This window comes from Scyliorhinus torazame, chromosome 17, assembly GCF_047496885.1.
Source record: "Scyliorhinus torazame isolate Kashiwa2021f chromosome 17, sScyTor2.1, whole genome shotgun sequence".
NCBI lineage: Eukaryota > Metazoa > Chordata > Chondrichthyes > Carcharhiniformes > Scyliorhinidae > Scyliorhinus > Scyliorhinus torazame.
Genome location: NC_092723.1, coordinates 30,953,463 through 30,972,198, shown reverse-complemented (window position 1 = coordinate 30,972,198; position 18,736 = coordinate 30,953,463). Strand labels below are relative to the sequence as shown.

At 44.6% G+C, this 18,736-nt stretch overlaps 1 protein-coding gene across 3 annotated transcripts in view; it reads left to right on the top strand.

The window, feature by feature from the left end:
* The window catches only part of LOC140393814 (plexin-A2-like), a 582,987-nt gene that overhangs the window by 450,609 nt on the left and 113,642 nt on the right, over positions 1–18,736 (top strand). For all 3 annotated transcript variants that reach the window (XM_072480284.1, XM_072480285.1, XM_072480282.1), the window contains 2 exons: positions 8,352–8,519; positions 18,115–18,208. In XM_072480284.1, coding sequence (XP_072336385.1) covers positions 8,352–8,519; positions 18,115–18,208 — 262 coding nt within the window. The remainder of the gene's footprint in view (positions 1–8,351; positions 8,520–18,114; positions 18,209–18,736) is intronic.

Sequence of the window (18,736 nt, the reverse complement as noted above, 5' to 3'; positions counted from 1 at the left end):
AGGAAGCCCCCAGCTAGAGAGGCCAGCCGCCGATCTCCGGCCCGGCCCAGGGCTGGGAGAATCCCGCCCCATGTGCCTACATACATCTCAGTGGGTGGTGCCATTCTCCAGTCCCATGTAGCATAAGCTGCTTCCCTGATGTGCACTCTGACAAAGAAAGGTTCAGACTTGGAGATAACTTTAACACGTTATTACTGTTAACAATTCTCCTACTTGGATTCGACGCTACTGTTAATCCTGCTATAGATACTCAGACTGCCTAACCAGACTGCTACAATCCACGTGGTGGGAGTGATGTTCAATCAACCCTGTGTCTGTACTCACTGAGTGTCTCCACTGGAACGAGACTGAGCATGTGTGATGTGTCCTTTTATATGGGTTGGTGTAATGCCCTCCTGTGGTAGTGTCACCTCTGTGTATCGTGACTGCCCATTGGTCGTGTCCTATCTTACTGACCTATTGGTTGACTGTCTGTGTGTCATGTCTCTGATGTTCCCTCTAGTGTCTAACTAGGTGTAGTGTATGTACATTAACCCTTTGTGTACTTACAGTGATGTATATCACCACATCATCTACCAAAAGTTATCGTCATGATACATTAGCTCGATTTAACGAAAACATTTCTAAGTGTCGTTTTGGTGAGTTTGGCGGGAGTTTCTCGTTGGCTTTTTCAGTGAGATCCACACTGGTATTAACCTGCATGTTTGGGCTGAGGGGATTTCTCCCAGTGTAGCCCACACTAAGAAATCTTTTTAGCAATGGGAAGCTGATCTCGCTGGTGAGATCAGCAACCCGAGATTGGGCCACCTCCACATACCCCACTCACGGGCAATGCCCCCCCCCTTCCCCCCACACACACCACAATTACCCCAAACCCCCTTCCAGCGCTGAGGACAACCTGCTATGGGGTCGCTAAGGGCAACCCCCCACCTTTTCAGGATCATTAGCTTCACACCCCCCCCCCCCAACCTTCCAGAGGTTCCTTCCATACCTGCCCTTCACCCCCCCACCCTTTATCCCCATCTTTCATGGGCATGATACCCCGCAGGACTAGGTCCTTGGCAGTGCCACCCTGGGCACCTCGGCAGTACCATCTGGGCAGTGACAAGGTGCCATTCTGGCACTACCTAGGCCAGTGCTAAACGGCGTCATGGTGAGATCTCTCCGGCGCAGGCATTAGTTCCTGGCCTCGGGAGAATCAGGCATCTGCATATTTAAATGAACCTAACGGCTCACTTAAATATGTAAATCTGGATCTCGCCCAGTGGGATCCAGATAACGACGTCTCACGAGATCTCATTCGATGCATTTTGAGCGTCGCAAATCTCGCAAGAGGCCTCTAGTGGGATTTAACGGCCTTGTTGAGTCACCGAGCCGAGGGCAACAAGGCCGTTCAATCGTGTCCATTCACTCTATTTCACTCTCCATAGATGCTGCCTGTCCTCCGTGGTTCCCACATGTTTTGTTCATATTTAATCCTTTTAGCCTCCACAATTTGTGTCATTGTAGCAGACTTAGCTGTCCTTTCGTGTGAAATAACACACAAAGCATATATGCGATGGAGTTAAAATTTGAACAGGATTATCAAAAATGGAATAGTGTCGATGGGCTTTAGATTGGTTTCACAGGTCGGCGCAACATCGAGGGCCGAAGGGCCTGTACTGCGCTGTAATATTCTATTGTTCTTCTTGTTCTATTGTCAATTTAACTTGTCAATCAGAGTTTAGCACTGTACTACAAGCATTTCGGCAAAACACAAGCTTTGCATGAAGTTAAATATATTTTAATTTCTAAGTTTTAAATGTAATAAATTTCAACAATGCCCGTTTATTTCTGGGTCCAAAATTCAGATCCAATGCAGACAGACGGACAAAAGCTCCTCCAATGGCCATTTGTTGTCTGTTCAACAGCCGAAATAAAATGAGTTAGGCTGATTTCAATCCAGTCCCCTGTCGGTATAATTCAATACAAATTGTATTCCAAGTTGACCATTTAATAGCTGGTGCATCTTCCTGTAAATTTGAGATAAAGTATGCTGCCTTGAAGAAAATCCAGTGGGAGTCCAGAGTGCATCTGATTGCTGGCTTCAAAGAGCCAATGCTTTGATCTTTTCGGGTGAGGACCATATTTTCACCATTTTGTATGGAAGACTTTATCTTCATATGACTTCTTACAGTCGGCAGGGCTGCTTGATCTTGGAACTGCTGTTTCTTTGTTCTAAGTTCAAAAGATCCCCACCAGCTACAGGGAATTGATCTTCCATCCTGTGTCTGAAAGAGCAGGTGGAAGTCACTGAACTTGGCAGACTTGGTGAAGCTGGCCAATGACATTGCAAGTGAGGCACCTTTTTATTTTAGCTCCCGATTGCTATTGAACATGGGACCGGTGGGGAACATGCTCTCGGTGGCGAACATGCCTATACTGTTCTGCGCTGAAGCTTTATGAATGGCTGCATCAGCAGGCATGTCAATGGGCACAGGATTTTTAAGACATTTCTGGCACTGCTGTGAAGTAAAATCCATGCTGTGTTTGGACACATTATTGTTAATTGTATTGAAACACAAATTGCTTTCAGATATTCAATTTGGTAGCTTTCAGCATTGCAGCTATATTTCAGCAACAACACACTGAAATTGGGCACTTGAAAGTTAAAAGGCTGTAACCAAACCATGTTATTCTGGTGCTATCAAATATCATTAGAGGAGAGCTTGTGTTGATCATGATGTCATTTAAACTCAGTGATTCGATTTTAACCTTTACCTGATTCCCAGTTAGGGTTGTAGCTTTGCCAGTGCTTGGGTTGAAAGCTCTGCTGTCTTTGAAAGAGTTCCAATGTTAGTTCAGTGCACGATGACCATTAAGCACATGAATTAGGAGCCATTCGGCCCCTGAAGGATGCTCCTCAATTCAATAAAATCATGGCTGATCGGAATAAGGTCTCGCTTTTTTGGACATCGTTACTACAAATTTACATTTTGGGGATTGCAGGAATTCTACATGTACGATATGCCGGTACACAATTACAAAGATAAAAGAAAAATAGTTTTAAAAATTCTCACCCTCTTTGGACTTCAAGCAATGGAAAATGGCAAAAAAAAAACGATTTTGCGGGTGGAAAATGTTGAGAAAGTTGAGGATTTAAATGACTAACAAGAATGTAAATGTAAAAGTCACCACAGTCCAGAGGAGCCCTTTGAGAGAAGACTGGTGATGATTTAACCTGAGGGTCGCCACACCTCAGGCAAGACACAAGGTTGAGAAGGCAGGGCCTCAAACTCAGCTGGTACGGGAATTGAACCCGCGCTGTTGTCATCCACATCACGAACTAGCCGTCCAGCCAACTTACAAGGATATTCAGGACCTGATGTGTTTATTGCTTAGCAATTAAAAAAGCAACCTGAATGTGGAAGAGAGTAAGTGAGGGGAGTTTTACTTGTTTGCAAGATGCAGTCTACCTTGGCCAATGCTGATTCAGAACAAGAAATACTGTGTGTACACTATGAAGCTATTGACCAAAGCAGCATATTGAGGAAAGATTCAGTCTGTACACAGGCACAGAACAGTATGTTAGTCAATAAGCTCTTAATATAGAACCGATCTGTATTCCATTAGAAATAATGTGGTTTGATTTCTGGCTGAGTGCCACAGGCTGGAAGAGTTTAATGAGATCCACACTAATTACAGCTTTCTATTTTCAATCTCCTCTGATGAATGGAGTTGAACAGAATAGAATTACATGAAAATAGTCCTGACAGGCTAATAATAATCTGAATAGCTAATTACTGGAGAAGTCGGAATCGCTCGGACGGGTGTTACCAGCACAGAATACAGTCTATTATATATCCCATCCGACTAATGCTGCATATGGATCACCTGAGGCTGGCAGGGTACCTTAGCTCTTCTGCTGGAGTATGTTCCGTGCATTCCAAATATATAAATGTTCTTTCTCATATGCTACAGTGGAAAACCCCAGCACCACTGTACTAGCCTTGGAACATAATAGAACTATCACTGTGATGCTGCATTACATTAATGATTCCCTTTACGGTGCTCATGGCTGTGGTCTGCTTTTGTTGAATGTAATAATTGCAATTCTCATCAATCAGTATGCACCACTGATCTCATTCGGTGGCACTTAAGCGAATGTAAGCAACTGTCCAATTTATAAGCAGTGGGAAATGTTTTTCTTATGAACATTAAAAGAGAGGGTGAATGTCAATATTTCATCTTGGGTTCTTAATACCCACAGTCTGAAAGTTTCAAGCGATTTATTGACACAAAATTGACTTTAGCAACCTACAAGCTACCGTAATTATTTGAAATTCTCACCGCCCCCCCCCCACCCCCGAGACAACTTGAACAGTATCATTAAAGGGACAAGCCAAGGTAGCAATGTACATGCTGCAGTCTCCAACACCATGAGCGATTCCCAGGGAGATTCAAGAAAACAATATAAAATAACGTAGCTGATTGAGAATAAAAGACTGGACACTATCTCTCAGAGTTTGGTTAAATATATGGGAAGAGAAGTTCACTTGTACGATTGGCACAAATGTACAATCAATGAACCATAATGAAATTTCCAAACCTATATTAGGACCGCGATTTTCCTACTGCGTTGCATCTGGTGCCAATCTCGTTGCGGCGGAGGTATCGTGGGAGAGGCACAAATTGGGGTTCGCACAGGTGTGAAACTGCTCGCAAGTCACCCGACCCCGCTAGGCGTGATCCAGATAATCCATATAGCTCATTTAAATATGCGCGATCGGATTGAGGCTGCGCTCTCTCGGCTCCCAGGGGTCACTGGCCACACCGGTGAGGCCTTATCCGGGCGCTAATTAGTACTGGTCCCCACAAGCGGAGACCAGGCTTGATGATCACAGTGGGGGGTATATGAGGCCATTGGAGGCCCCTGGCTAGTCTGGGACAGGATAGAGCAGCACCCTGGCAGCGCCAACCTGGGTGCGAAGGGTTGTGGCCTGAGGGGAAGCATCCCCATTAACGGGGGATGAAGGGTGGGGGCTAATTCAAGTGCCTGTTTGGGTACACTGAGGGAGAATTCAAAATGTCCAAATTACCTAACAGCACATCTTTCGGGACTTGTGGGTGGAAACCGGAGCACCCGGAGAAAGCCCACACAGACACGGAGAATGTGCAGACTCCGCACAGACGGTGACCCAAGTTGGGAATCGAGCTTGGGACCCTGGCACTGTGAAGCAACAGTGCTAACCACTGTGCTACCATACCGCCCGTGGTTCCAGAGACATATAGGTGAAAGTTTTGGAAATTAAGGAAACAGCCGGGACCTGAAAGGGTTTAGCAGAACAATTTAAATAGGTGGGTACAAGCATTGGGAGTTGAATCTACTTCTGAAGCTCCGAGAGAAATCAATTTTATAAGAAGAATTTAAGAATTCATCACCTTCTGTGACAAGAACCCAATTTGAAGACCAAAGGGTTATGGCCACGAGACGAGCAGCGATAATGGCTGATGATTATGAGCTGATCCATAAATATAAACCTTTGCTCCTTCACCCCCATAATTTTGAAAAGGATAGGAAGTGGGAGAGTGATAGGAAGGTGGGAAGCCAAGGTGTGGAATGGATAGCTGGGAATGCTCAGAGATGATCTCCTCAGACCAGGAAGGGTGGAGGTGAGACATGAAGGCTGAGGTGTCACCGTTTGCAGTAAAGTGGGACACATTCGTTCAGCCTGTTGGAAGTTGCGAGGAAAGCCCATGGGACTTGTTGGTGTTCATACGGAGTATTCTGAAAAGGGAACAAAATTTCTGAATGCTACAGGGCAGACTGTAGCTCTAGCTAGAGCTTTGAGAACTGAGGTAAACACTACTGTGGGAGCAGGAGTGGAAAATGAGGTAGATGGGAGATAATAAGAACTAGGAGCAGGAGTAGGTCATCTGACCCCTCGAGCCTGCTCCTCCATTCAATGAAATCATGGCTGATCTTTTGTGGACTAGGCTCCACTTTCCGGCCCAAACACCATAACACTTAACTATCTATCTTTATCTTAAAAGCATTTAATGAAGGAGCCTCAACTGCTTCACCGGGCAAGGTATTCCATAGATTCACAACCCTTTGGGTGAAGAAGTTCCTCCTAAACTACAGTCTTAAATGATGTAGCCAAATCCATAACTATTTGAAGGGATACAAGTGCTATGAAAGGTTTTCTTACTAGAGAGGGATTTGGATTTCCTTCCGGAGAGTTCAATGAAAGCTACGGTGTTGTGTTGGTGAATAAGGTAAATGGAGATAATATCCCAGTTTCATTTTATAAAGTGTAACTGCAGTGAGTTATTCCCAGGTCCAGTAGTTGTCAGTGAGGTTAAGAAGTTACCAGTAGATGGAGTAGGCTTACTTTTGGGGAATGATTTAGCAGGAGTGTGGTTCATAGCTTCACCCATCATTATGGAGAGTCTGAGGGAAGATGAGGAGGCAAAACAGTCTCTCTCTCGCTGGAGAAGTAAAGAACTGTTTTATTGTTCTAAAACCAGTGAGTGGTTGGCACATCCTTGCTGTAATCTTTAAATGATCCTGAATCTCCAGAAAAAGTAGACAATCTTGCCAGAAGGCTCGAGACCCTCGAAAAAAGAGAAGCTAAGTTTTCTCCCTCTCTGCTGTCGGTTGCCTGCTGTCTTCGTGAGTCTGCAGTGAAGATCATTACAAATACCCAGCTGAAGGCCTAACGGTCAGAAAGTCTTCCCAGTGCATCAAAGATCCTTTATCCTTGTATTTTTATTAATATTTTCTCTCAACCAATTTTTTGTATGTGTGTGTAAGTAAAGGGGCTGTAGTTATGAAAGGGTATTAGATAGTCAGTTGTATTTTTCCCCCTATTTAATTATAATACTGTACATAATAAAAGGTTACTTGTGTTAAAGTTACAAACCTGATGACTGCAGTTTATTGGGCTCAACCAAGAATCTCATGTATTTTAAAAAAACATTTAATTTTACTTGTACTGCGACTCCTGCCTCGTCCAAGTGGCGCTGGAAGTGACCGTGCACGAGCCCAGGAGGCCGTGATATGAGGAGGAATTTCTTTACTCTGGGTGGTGAATTTTTTTGGAATTCTCTACCTCAAGAGGTTTGTGGAAGCCCAATCAGTGAGTATGTGCAACTCCGAGATCGATAGGTTTCTGAATACTGTTAACATCAAAGGATTGGGTGGCACGGTAGCACAGTGGTTGCACTGTTGCTTCAGAGCTCCAGGGTCCCAGGTTCTATTCCCAGCTTGAGTCTATGCAGAGTCTGCACGTTCTCCCCGTGTCTGCGTGGGTTTCCTCCGGGTGCTCCAATTTCCTCCCATGGTCCAAAGATGTTCAGGTTAGGTGGATTAGCCATGCCAAATTACCCTTGGTGTTCAAAAAAAATGGTTAGGCGAGGTTACGGGGATAGGTGGAGGTAGGTAGAGCTCTCTTTCCAGGGGCTGGTGCAGACACAATGGGCCGAATGGCCTTCTGCACTGTAAATTCTATGATTTCTACGATATGGGCTCAGTGCAGGAAAATGGCATTAAGGTAGATGATTAGCTAAGATCTATTTTAATGATGGAGCAGGCCCGAAGAGGCTGAATGACCTTCTCCTGCTGTGATGTTCCTATCTTTTCAGTCTTAACCGAGCCTTTAAAAATTCCAGGATCCAAATCCACACCTTCGCCAAAAAGAATCAGTTCTTCCTCGGGCCATACCCTATCTGCTATGTTTTGTTGAAAACCATCCATTCGTTTCTGAGATATATTGTTTCCAGACAAACAGACTAACAAGCAGGGGTGAAAACATGACCATTGCCCACTGTTAATGGCAGATGTGCTACACAAGAATTCCTTCTAGCATTTGTAGCTGCTAAGATTGATGAAATCATGCAGACAGATTTAGCCTTAAGTGTTGGATTTCAGAATCGATACATAATACAATAATGCTACCTTTTAAATTAAGTTACTCTGAAATGTAAATGTTTTAGTTGCAAATTTGTGGATATGTACAGATTTAGGCTGTCCTAATTCAGAACTGCAATATATGTGCATCGTATTAATTCATCAATCAAACGTTAAGCACAACTCAGTCCTAAAATAATAGCAAAAAAACACCACTTTCAACTCTTAAAAGTATAGGAATATTACAGTGACGGAGACTGTTAGAATATGCAGGTTATCAATAGTGAAAGAAAATCTGTATGTAATACTCAGTGTGGTTACTTGGCATAGTTAACACTGTCAGACTTGAGGAGCTGTATTGAAAAAAATCATGGCCACATTTTGTTTTTGCAGGGCTGCCGCCAAAGACACACTGCATTGCTTTTTTTTAATTAACTTTTTTCCACCTTTTTCTTCAAAGGAGGTCTGGATCGGAGGTTGTTTGCGTTTCTGCTCCATCCCTTCATGGTACTGGCATTGTGCGTGTTTTGGTGAGTGTCGATCGAGCTCAGATGGAGGATAGCCTGCAGTTTGAATTTATTGACGATCCCACTGTCCTACGGATTGAACCAGAGTGGAGCATTGCCAGGTACTAGATCTTTTATCATCCAAACTTCATATGGCATTGATGCTCAAAACTATAGTATTACTCTGGGTGAATTGAAACAATTGTATCGTCAGTACAAAATATTTTTGCTTTGTATCAACAGTATTGTTACACTGTCAGTGCAGCCTGAATCGGTCTGACTTAACCTCAGAGTGAAGCAGAATGAGACTTCCAGAGGAGGGACTCTCTTTGTTTCCCATCAGTCAGGTCGAGACTTAATATCTGGTATAAACCTGCACAAGTTTAATGTAAAAGTGGAGCTAGAACAATTTCACACCAAAGTAGAGTAGAAACCTGAATGCAGGCTTTGAAAACATGAGGTATTTCCTTTCAGCTGCCACATATAGAACTTCAAGCAGCTGTCCATTTTTCTTAAATATATGAACCTGGTATATATGTCAAAGTAAAACAATAGTACTCAAAGCAAAGAAGCTAGAACGTGTTTATAAATGGCTTGGATTTAACATAGTACTAGTTAAGGTTAGTCAGACAAACAATGGTGATTGTTCTATTTCTTAAATGCATTTTATGTATAAAACTATTATGCTGTTTTATATACTTTTATTAATAAGTGCGGTGAAGCTATTTTTGTTTTCTTTAATTTGCCACACAAAAACGTGACTAATCAGTAGGAAGTGGCAGCAGCAGGACTTTTCTGCGATATGATTTTCACTTCCACAGAGTGCTTTCCTCTGGGATATGCCGGAGAAGCATCATGTACAGCTATAAGAATTACTGTGCAATGTTTCACCTCTTCGCACATCCTTTCACTGCAAGTTTATCAAGATTTTGATTGCATCGCTAATTTAAAGCACTGATCTATCACAGGGTGACAAACACTTCACATAACTGACTTTTTAAGCAGCAGCTAGTACGTAAATCCCAAACACTGGCGGAGATGCTAATGACTAGGATATACTCGTGTACAGCACACTGGACATATAGGCAACATGTACATTTCACGACCTACTTGTATTGTGTGGTAGTCACCACTAGTGGCATATTATGGTGAAGGCCTCCTGCCCCTTTGAACGTCTCAGCATGGACTTCAAAGGCCCCCCCCCTCCGACTGCAATACGTACTTTCTGAACGTGACCACAGCGATAGGGGATCCTCTTTCATGAGCGATGAGCTGCGTCAGTTCCTGCTCAACAAGGGCATTGCCTCGAGCAGGACGACCAGCTGCAACCCCCGGGGAAACGGGCAGGTGGAGAGTGAGAACGGGACAGTCTGGAAGGCCATCCTGCTGGCCCTGCGGTCTACAAATCTCCCGGTCTCCCGCTGGCAGGAGGTCCTCTCCGACGCGCTCCACTCCATCCGATCGCTCCTCTGCACCGTGACTAACGAGGCCCCTCACGTACATGTGTTTGCCTTCCCCAGGAAGTCCACCTCCGGGGTCTCGCTCCCAACATGGCTGACAGTTCCTGGACCCGTCCTCCTCCGGAAGCATGTGCGGACCCATAAGTCGGACCCCTAGGTTGAAAAGGTCCACCTCTTACATGCAAACCCGCAGTACGCCTACGTGGCACACCCCAACGGGCGTCAGGACACAGTCTCCCTCTGGGACCTGGCACCCGCTGGATCGCCCCCCCCCCCCTCCCCCCCAGTTGCCTCATTCACCCCTGCGCCACTCATCCTCCCTCCCAACGAACCTCACCGCAGCCCCCATCCCAGCAGGATCTGTCCTCCCACTGGATCCACTCAGGGGTGACGAAGGCAAGGACAATAAGCTCCCTGAGTCGCAGATGACCAAGTCGGCGTCCACATCACCACCATGACTGAGGCGATCGCAGAGGAGGGTCAAGGCCCCCGACAGACTTAACTTGTAATGTTTTCCACCACCCCCGCCGGACTCTCTTCTTTTTTTTTAAACAGAGGGTGAATGTGGTAGTCACCACTAGTGGCATATTATATGTATTACGGCACTGTCCGTATATTAAGGGTAAAATAGTAAATCCCTGCCTGCTGGCTCCGCCCAGCAGGCGGCGTATAAATCTGTGTGCTCTCCGATGCTGCAGCCATTCTGGTTCCAGCTACAGGAGGCACAACATCTTGTTCAATAAAGCCTCGATTGTTCCACCATTCTCGTCTTGTGGTAATTAACGGTGCATCATATTGCAATCCTTTGGGACCATAAAAGACTCGTCAACTTTTTCAAAATCTATAAGCCAAGATCCTACTACATTAAGAACAGCAAAACTGTTCATGTTCATTGTCATGTACGGAATACCCTGGAACTCAGAAGATGTTGTGGTGACTCTGTGCTTCTCCAGAAGGTGCACCATTGAAGAATCCCTGACTACAATCATTGGAAAATCTTGAACTGAGAAGAATAGCCACTTCTGCAATGTTAATCTCACTGTAAAAACCCTTGAAAAGATTGCACCTTGTTGACCGAGCTGCAACAGGGTTTTTAATGCCATGCTAACTTAATAATTGTGAGCCACCAACTAGCCCTGAGAAGCGAATATCATGGGCGGGATTCTTCGAAAACCGGCGGGGCGGGCAACTCCGGCGTGAAGGAGTGGCGTGAACCACTCCGGCGTCGGGCTGCCCCGAAGGTGCGGAATCCTCCGCACCTTCAGGGGCTAGGCCGGCGGTGAAGTGGTTTGCGCCGCATGGGCAGGCGTGGAAGGGGCTTGGCGCACGCCAACTGGCGCCGAAGGGCCTCCGCCGGCCGGTGCTAGCTGAATATCTGAAATTTTTAAGTAGAATAATTCTGTGTTTTTTAATTCCTGGTTTCCTTATCTGTGCGAATGCAATTGGCTGCAACCCTGCTTGTTGACAGGACTGCTGTTACATGCCCCTCAACTTTAAGCTACTGTCTGGAAAGGGGGAAGCTTTGCCCCAGAGATTGCTACAGCTTTGTGGGAGCTTCCTTCGTGGCCAACAGTGAGTTCTGTTGCTTTGCCGATGCCTGCAAAATCCGAACAAATTGTCAGTGCATTAATTAGAAAGCAATTAAAAGACAATAAGAAAAACTTTACTGATGTCGTTATTAATGCAGAATATCATTACTCAAATATTTTGAGACAGTAGAAACAGCTTCTTAAATTCTCCGCTCCAAGTGAAAGATTCTTTCTCATTTCTTCACCCTTCATATTGTTGACTGAAATCCTTGCTCCAGGGGATTGGTAGACACAACAATTTTAACTTTGAATCACATCACTTCTTTATAAACAAAATACAAAAATCCCAATGCTTATCACTACTACAAATGAGGTTCTATCATGCACTGTATCAAAACTCCATTACACACAATATCAAAAGCTCTGTTACACACAGTATCAAAACTCTGTTCTACAAAGCTGTTAAAACACACTCTTGGACCAAAATACCACCCATTAAGAAACGCGGTGATCAGACTCCCTCTTGGTGCATCCCGATGTCCTCTCTGGTTACCAGACCCAAAGCACGGCTTCTTGTGATGGATATTCCTGCAGGCTATCGCTTCAGAAGTCTCTTTGTTTTTCCTTTTTACACTGATGTCGTTGGCACTGATCTCGTGCTTCCAGTCAGATACTCTCAGGACAGCACTAATCAATCAATCAATGTCTGGTCACGAATGTGTAAGAGTTGTGCCTCATTCAAGGGTCGTGTTTCATCGCAGGAGTATGACACACTGAGGTCTGTGTTTAATTACGATCTGCCCAAGGCGTAACAACAACCAATGTCCTACCAGTTCCTTTTCTCACTCCCTGACGGCACATCCTGTTCTCACTGCAGACTCCCGCTGTTTATGCTGATACAGAGTTTACATTTTTAACCATCAGGCATTGCTGGTGTCTTTACTTTTCTGGCGTCTTTGCGAATACCTATCAGGCTACAATATGCTTAGAAAGAAGTTCACCACTCCAATGCCAGAAAAACAAAACTACTGGGTCATTTTTTTAAATGCCAAAACAACAAAAATAGAAAGCTGCAGCAGATAATACTGCAATGTGTTTGACAGGAAGATCCCAACAGTGGGAGGGAAAAATCACATCCTTAGTCTAGGCCTCTGGATACTAGTCCAGTGACGTTACCACACACCATCCCCACTTCAATTTAATTTTTGTGGCTTGACCTGTTCGGTGGGTAATCAGACTCAAATGGAGGAGATTTTATGCCTGGGTTCAAGAGAATCAAGAAGAGAGGGCCAGATGAATCCTAAAAAGAAAAATTGCTCTCCGCTACTGCCTCTGTGCTACGTGTGGTGATTCAAGCTTATTACTATTCTCAACACTTGAGAGATTTGTCCATACGTAATGGCGTCTATCTTGTAAATGGGAATGATGCCTTGCTGGATGCCTGAATTGTCTTCAGGACTTGGGGGAAGTTTTAGCAAGATGACTCTGCCAACAGGCATTTGGTGCTGGAAGTGTGGAGATTTTGCAGCTGTTTATTTGTTGCCCCAACAGAATGGAAGAGTTGAGACCCATTGTGAACCAAACTTGAACACCTTTCTCCTGAAGGGCTTTTCCCTTGTGTTGTGTTGATGTTGCCACAGATTATCCAGGTGCATCCTGCAAATGATGCAGATCTGTGGATTTTCACATCAGTATTTGGAGAATGCTGCAAGGGAGCACAGTACTCGAAAGTGACAACGACTAGACTTCAGTATATCCTTGGTTCCAGTACGTTATGGTGGAAACATGCCACCTGCGATAAATCAAAGGTAGATGACTCTTTCAGGAGAGAAATGTAGGCAAATATCGTAAGCTCAGGCTGTAAAGTGAGCACTAACCTAGGTCATAGTGGCATGGTGCTGAAGTTGATTTTACTTCTTGATCTGCCAGACCTTTGTGTCAGCATTATTTTTATGCTTGGGATTTATTGAGGCACATAATGCATTTTGCTATCCCGTTGAATTTCCACTGATAATTTTGGTTTGAAAATGTTCTTCTTGAATGCTTCCATTTTGGATTTCTGTGTAGTTCAAAGAACAAAGAACAAAGAAATGTACAGCACAGGAACAGGCCCTTCGGCCCTCCAAGCCCGTGCCAACCATACTGCCCGACTAAACTACAATCTTCTACACTTCCTGGGTCCGTATCCTTCTATTCCCATCCTATTCATATATTTGTCAAGATGCCCCTTAAATGTCCCTATCGTCCCTGCTTCCACTACCTCCTCCGGTAGTGAGTTCCAGGCACCCACTACCCTCTGCGTAAAAAACTTGCCTCGTACATCTACTCTAAACCTTGCCCCTCTCACCTTAAACCTATGCCCCCTAGTAATTGACCCCTCTACCCTGGGGAAAAGCCTCTGACTATCCACTCTGTCTATGCCCCTCATAATTTTGTATACCTCTATCAGGTCGCCCCTCAACCTCCTTCGTTCCAGTGAGAACAAACCGAGTTTATTCAATCGCTCCTCATAGCTTATGCCCTCCATACCAGGCAACATTCTGGTAAATCTCTTCTGCACCCTCTCTGAAGCCTTCACATCCTTCTGGTAGTGTGGCGACCAGAATTGAACACTATACTCCAAGTGTGGCCTAACTAAGGTTCTATACAGCTGCAACATGACTTGCCAATTCTTATACTCAATGCCCCGGCCAATGAAGGCAAGCATGCCGTATGCCTTCTTGACTACCTTCTCCACCTGTGTTGCCCCTTTCAATGACCTGTGGACCTGTACTCCTAGATCTCTTTGACTTTCAATTCTCTTGAGGGTTCTACCATTCACTGTATATTCCCTACCTGCATTAGCCCTTCCAAAATGCATTACCTCACATTTGTCCGGATTAAACTCCATCTGCCATCTCTCCGCCCAAGTCTCCAGACAATCTAAATCCTGCTGTATCCTCTGACAGTCCTCATCGCTATCCGCAATTCCACCAACCTTTGTGTCGTCTGCAAACTTACTAATCAGACCAGTTACATTTTCCTCCAAATCATTTATATATACTACAAACAGCAAAGGTCCCAACACTGATCCCTGTGGAACACCACTGGTCACAGCCCTCCAATTAGAAAAGCATCCCTCCATTGCTACCCTCTGCCTTCTATGGCCTAGCCAGTTCTGTATCCACCTTGCCAGTTCACCCCTGATCCCGTGTGACTTCACCTTTTGTACTAGTCTACCATGAGGGACCTTGTCAAAGGCCTTACTGAAGTCCATATAGACAACATCTACTGCCCTACCTGCATCAATCATCTTAGTGACCTCCTCGAAAAACTCTATCAAGTTAGTGAGACACGACCTCCCCTTCACAAAACCGTGCTGCCTCTCACTAATACGTCCATTTGCTTCCAAATGGGAGTAGATCCTGTCTCGAAGAATTCTCTCCAGTAATTTCCCTACCACTGAAGTAAGGCTCACCGGCCTGTAGTTCCCGGGATTATCCTTGCTACCCTTCTTAAACAGAGGAACAACATTGGCTATTCTCCAGTCCTCCGGGACATCCCCTGAAGACAGCGAGGATCCAAAGATTTCTGTCAAGGCCTCAGCAATTTCCTCTCCAGCCTCCTTCAGTATTCTGGGGTAGATCCCATCAGGCCCTGGGGACTTATCTACCTTAATATTTTTTAAGACACCCAACACCTCGTCTTTTTGGATCACAATGTGACCCAGGCTATCTACACCCCCTTCTCCAGACTCAACATCTACCAATTCCTTCTCTTTGGTGAATACTGATGCAAAGTATTCATTTAGTACCTCGCCCATTTCCTCTGGCTCCACACATAGATTCCCTTGCCTATCCTTCAGTGGGCCAACCCTTTCCCTGGCTACCCTCTTGCTTTTTATGTACGTGTAAAAAGCCTTGGGATTTTCCTTAACCCTATTTGCCAATGACTTTTCATGACCCCTTCTAGCCCTCCTGACTCCTTGCTTAAGTTCCTTCCTACTTTCCTTATATGCCACACAGGCTTCGTCTGTTCCCAGCCTTTTAGCCCTGACAAATGCCTCCTTTTTCTTTTTGACGAGGCCTACAATATCACTCGTGATCCAAGGTTCTTGGGTGTACCTTGCCGACGTCTAAATTAAGCTCTTTATTCAACATATGTTGATGTTATTTTCACAGTTTCTATCGGTGATATTTCATGACACTGAGAAAGGAAATATTGCACATGCGAAAATATCACTCCGTGGTCCTGCCACATGCTGCAATTGCATATCCATACTCCTGAAGAAAGTATAATTGCTCTGTGCAGAATAGCACAAGGAGGAAGCACTCCAAATAGCAGAACAGATGCTGAAGCATAAAACCAGCAGTGCTGCATTACCGGTGTAACATTGCCCATTACAGTCAAAATTTGATGTGGTGCAAATTGTTATCACCTCTCAAACGATCGGCACTTATTTAGCAATGCCACATTAAAACTGCTTTTTTAAAACAAAAACTGCTGTGATTATGGTTTTCGAGCTCTTCAACGTACAGCATAAAACAAAGACATTTGACAAGTATTCCTAGGGATGTTTGACTTGCAGAATAGTTTCCAAGAAATTGCTGAGGTGCTGTGTTTTTTTGGAGGAACAAACTTCTCTTTAAATCTGCAGCTGTTTCTTCATTACTGTCTGTAAACTCCATGGGTCTGTTTTTCGTTTCTCATGGTCCGTAATGTGAGAAATTCAGCTCTTTGCATCTAATTAACATTTTGACAGAGCAGGTGATTCCTAATAAATAATGAACAGTCTGCCAAGAAAGGAAATTCTGCCACAATCAGCATTGCAATATTTGGAAGAGGATTTCATTAGGCTGTGCTTTTTTGTAATATTTGTGCCTCAGACTACTTAATAATTTATCATGCAATATCTAGGCAGAAAGACCTGTTACACCAATGGCACATTCAATTTAAACTGAAGACTTTACTACAAAGGCATACGCGTTTTAGGGAATAAAATTTTCCCTGCAAATCTGGGCGACATTTGTATGCTGGCAGCAAACTAGAAAACCGAGTGAAGAGGAATTTGCAAAACCGGAAAGCTGGCCAGGAAAGGTTGAGTCCCCGGCAAGGGGCAGTTACATTCACATTACTTTCTTCTCAAGGTGGGGCTGGGGGTGCTGTCCAATTAAAGTGAAATTTGGGGCACGATTTTCCATTTTGGGTCCCATCCATGCATGACGTTGGGGTCAAATGGAGGTCTTGACTCCTCCTCCTCCTCCTCCTCCCACCCCCCCACCCCCCACACACACACACACACACTCGCATGGAGATCAATCACCAGGCAATGATTTTTCCCAAATTGACCAATGATTGGCCACAGGGCCCATTTGCTGCCCAAATAAATTTGGCAACTGAACTCTAAGCTGGAAGGCCAGGAGGCACAAAATGAGCTGAAAGCTGTCTTTGCAGGTTGGGCGGGGGTGGGGGGGGGGGGGGGGGGGGGTGTGAAGGTTGTATTTTAAAAATATTGGAATTTTTTAAATGGCCACAGCGATTTGGTCACCATTGTTGAAGACTGCCTCACTGCGGGGAGTAGGGCCAGCAGGCTGATTGGAAAATTACAGTTGCCCAGTGATAATTGACCTTAACTAACTTTAATTGACTACCTGCTACCATGACGATGGATAGCCCTTCCATCTTTAATACCGCCTCTGGAACATACCTTGATGAAGGGGTGGTACCGCCATCCTGGCCCCTGGTGCAATATTATGCGCTCACCCATCTCTGACATGTCCGCCCATGATTCCATTTGCGTCACTTCCTTCTATAAATTTAAGCAACTTAATTATTCCTATCTGGCCTTTCTCACTATCTTGGTTCAGCCACCTTCAGAAAGATTAGTCAAGTGTGTGTAAGACGCAGTATCAAATCATAAGAGGATCCTTTTGTAATAACTCTGGGTTATGCTTTGGTATATTTACGTTTTGGGCAGTGCAGGCATTTCAACTAAAGAGGGTGGTCAGGATCACTGGGTCTGAGAGAATATCTAAGGCAGACCTCAAAAAGGCAGACCTTGGGCAGCACGGGGGAGAACGTGCAGACTCCACACAGACAGTGACCCAAGCTGGGAATGGAACCTGGGACTCTGGAGCTTTGTCTGTGTGGATTTCCTCCGGGTGCTCCGGTTCCCTCCCACAAGTCCCGAAATATGTGCTATTGGGTAATTTGGACATTCAGAATTCTCCCTCAGTGTACCCGAACAGGTGACGGAGTGTGGCGACTAGGTGCTTTTCACAGTAAATTCATTGCAGTGTTACTGTAAGCCTACTTGTGACAATAAAGATTACTTTAGTTTAAAATATTGACAAACCGAATACAATGTTGCTGAACTCTCCAGTGTTGACAACATAGATTATTCCAAGGACGAAAACAAATAATTTTAAAGATCCTAGTCTTTTAGTTGGAGCAACTATCTTCCGATTGAGGTTTTAGCCAACACAGAATGAAGGGCTGCAACAGCTTTTGTTCTGTGCAAGTGGGAGAATGATGTCCTTTAATGTGATTTGCATCCGTTTCTGTCAAATGACAAATTGGTTTTTTTTAATGAAGATTTGAAGACAACAAATAAACATTCCTGTTTTATTTTGATGACATTTAGTATGAAGTTCTGAAAACTAAATTATGTATTGGAAACAATATTTATTAACAGTCAAATATATTCAGTGTATTTGAATACAAAATTCTTCTGTTCTTTTTTGCTTCAGTGGCAATACTTCTCTAACTGTGTTTGGAACGAACTTGGATATAATCCAGGAACCCAGAATTCGTGTGAAGCACAACAGCCGAGAATCACTTAACGTAAGTCTTGGATTGGTGTCAATTGCAGTTCTTCTATTACACATTTGTGTGTTCCATGGGTAGAACAAGAACATTTGAGGCAGAAGTTCCGAGAAGTGTGTGGTGAATGTATTTCACCTAATGCATGAGCTGTCAGTACTGTCTGTATAATGATGTGACCCATGACCTGGAAGTGATGATACAGGCTACTTCCAGGTACTGTACTGGAACCCCGGTGGGCTCCGCCTGTGGCTCCGCCCTCACCGGGGCCATATATAGTCCGGCCACCTGTGGATGACACTCATTTGTACAGCCGACTCTGGCAGGCAAGTTCATGGATATTAAAGCCTAATGTTTGCTCGTTCTCACGGTCTCACAGTGAATTGACGGTATAACAGAGTGGTAATCACAAACACAATGCCATTCCACTCTTCTTGCCCTAGCCGGGAGCTCCACATTTCTCACACGATCTTCCGACTCAAACCTGGTGAGAGAGGTGCCGGCTCTACCAGCTCCTTGGGTTCTTCAGTGCATGGTGGCACGTTGGAG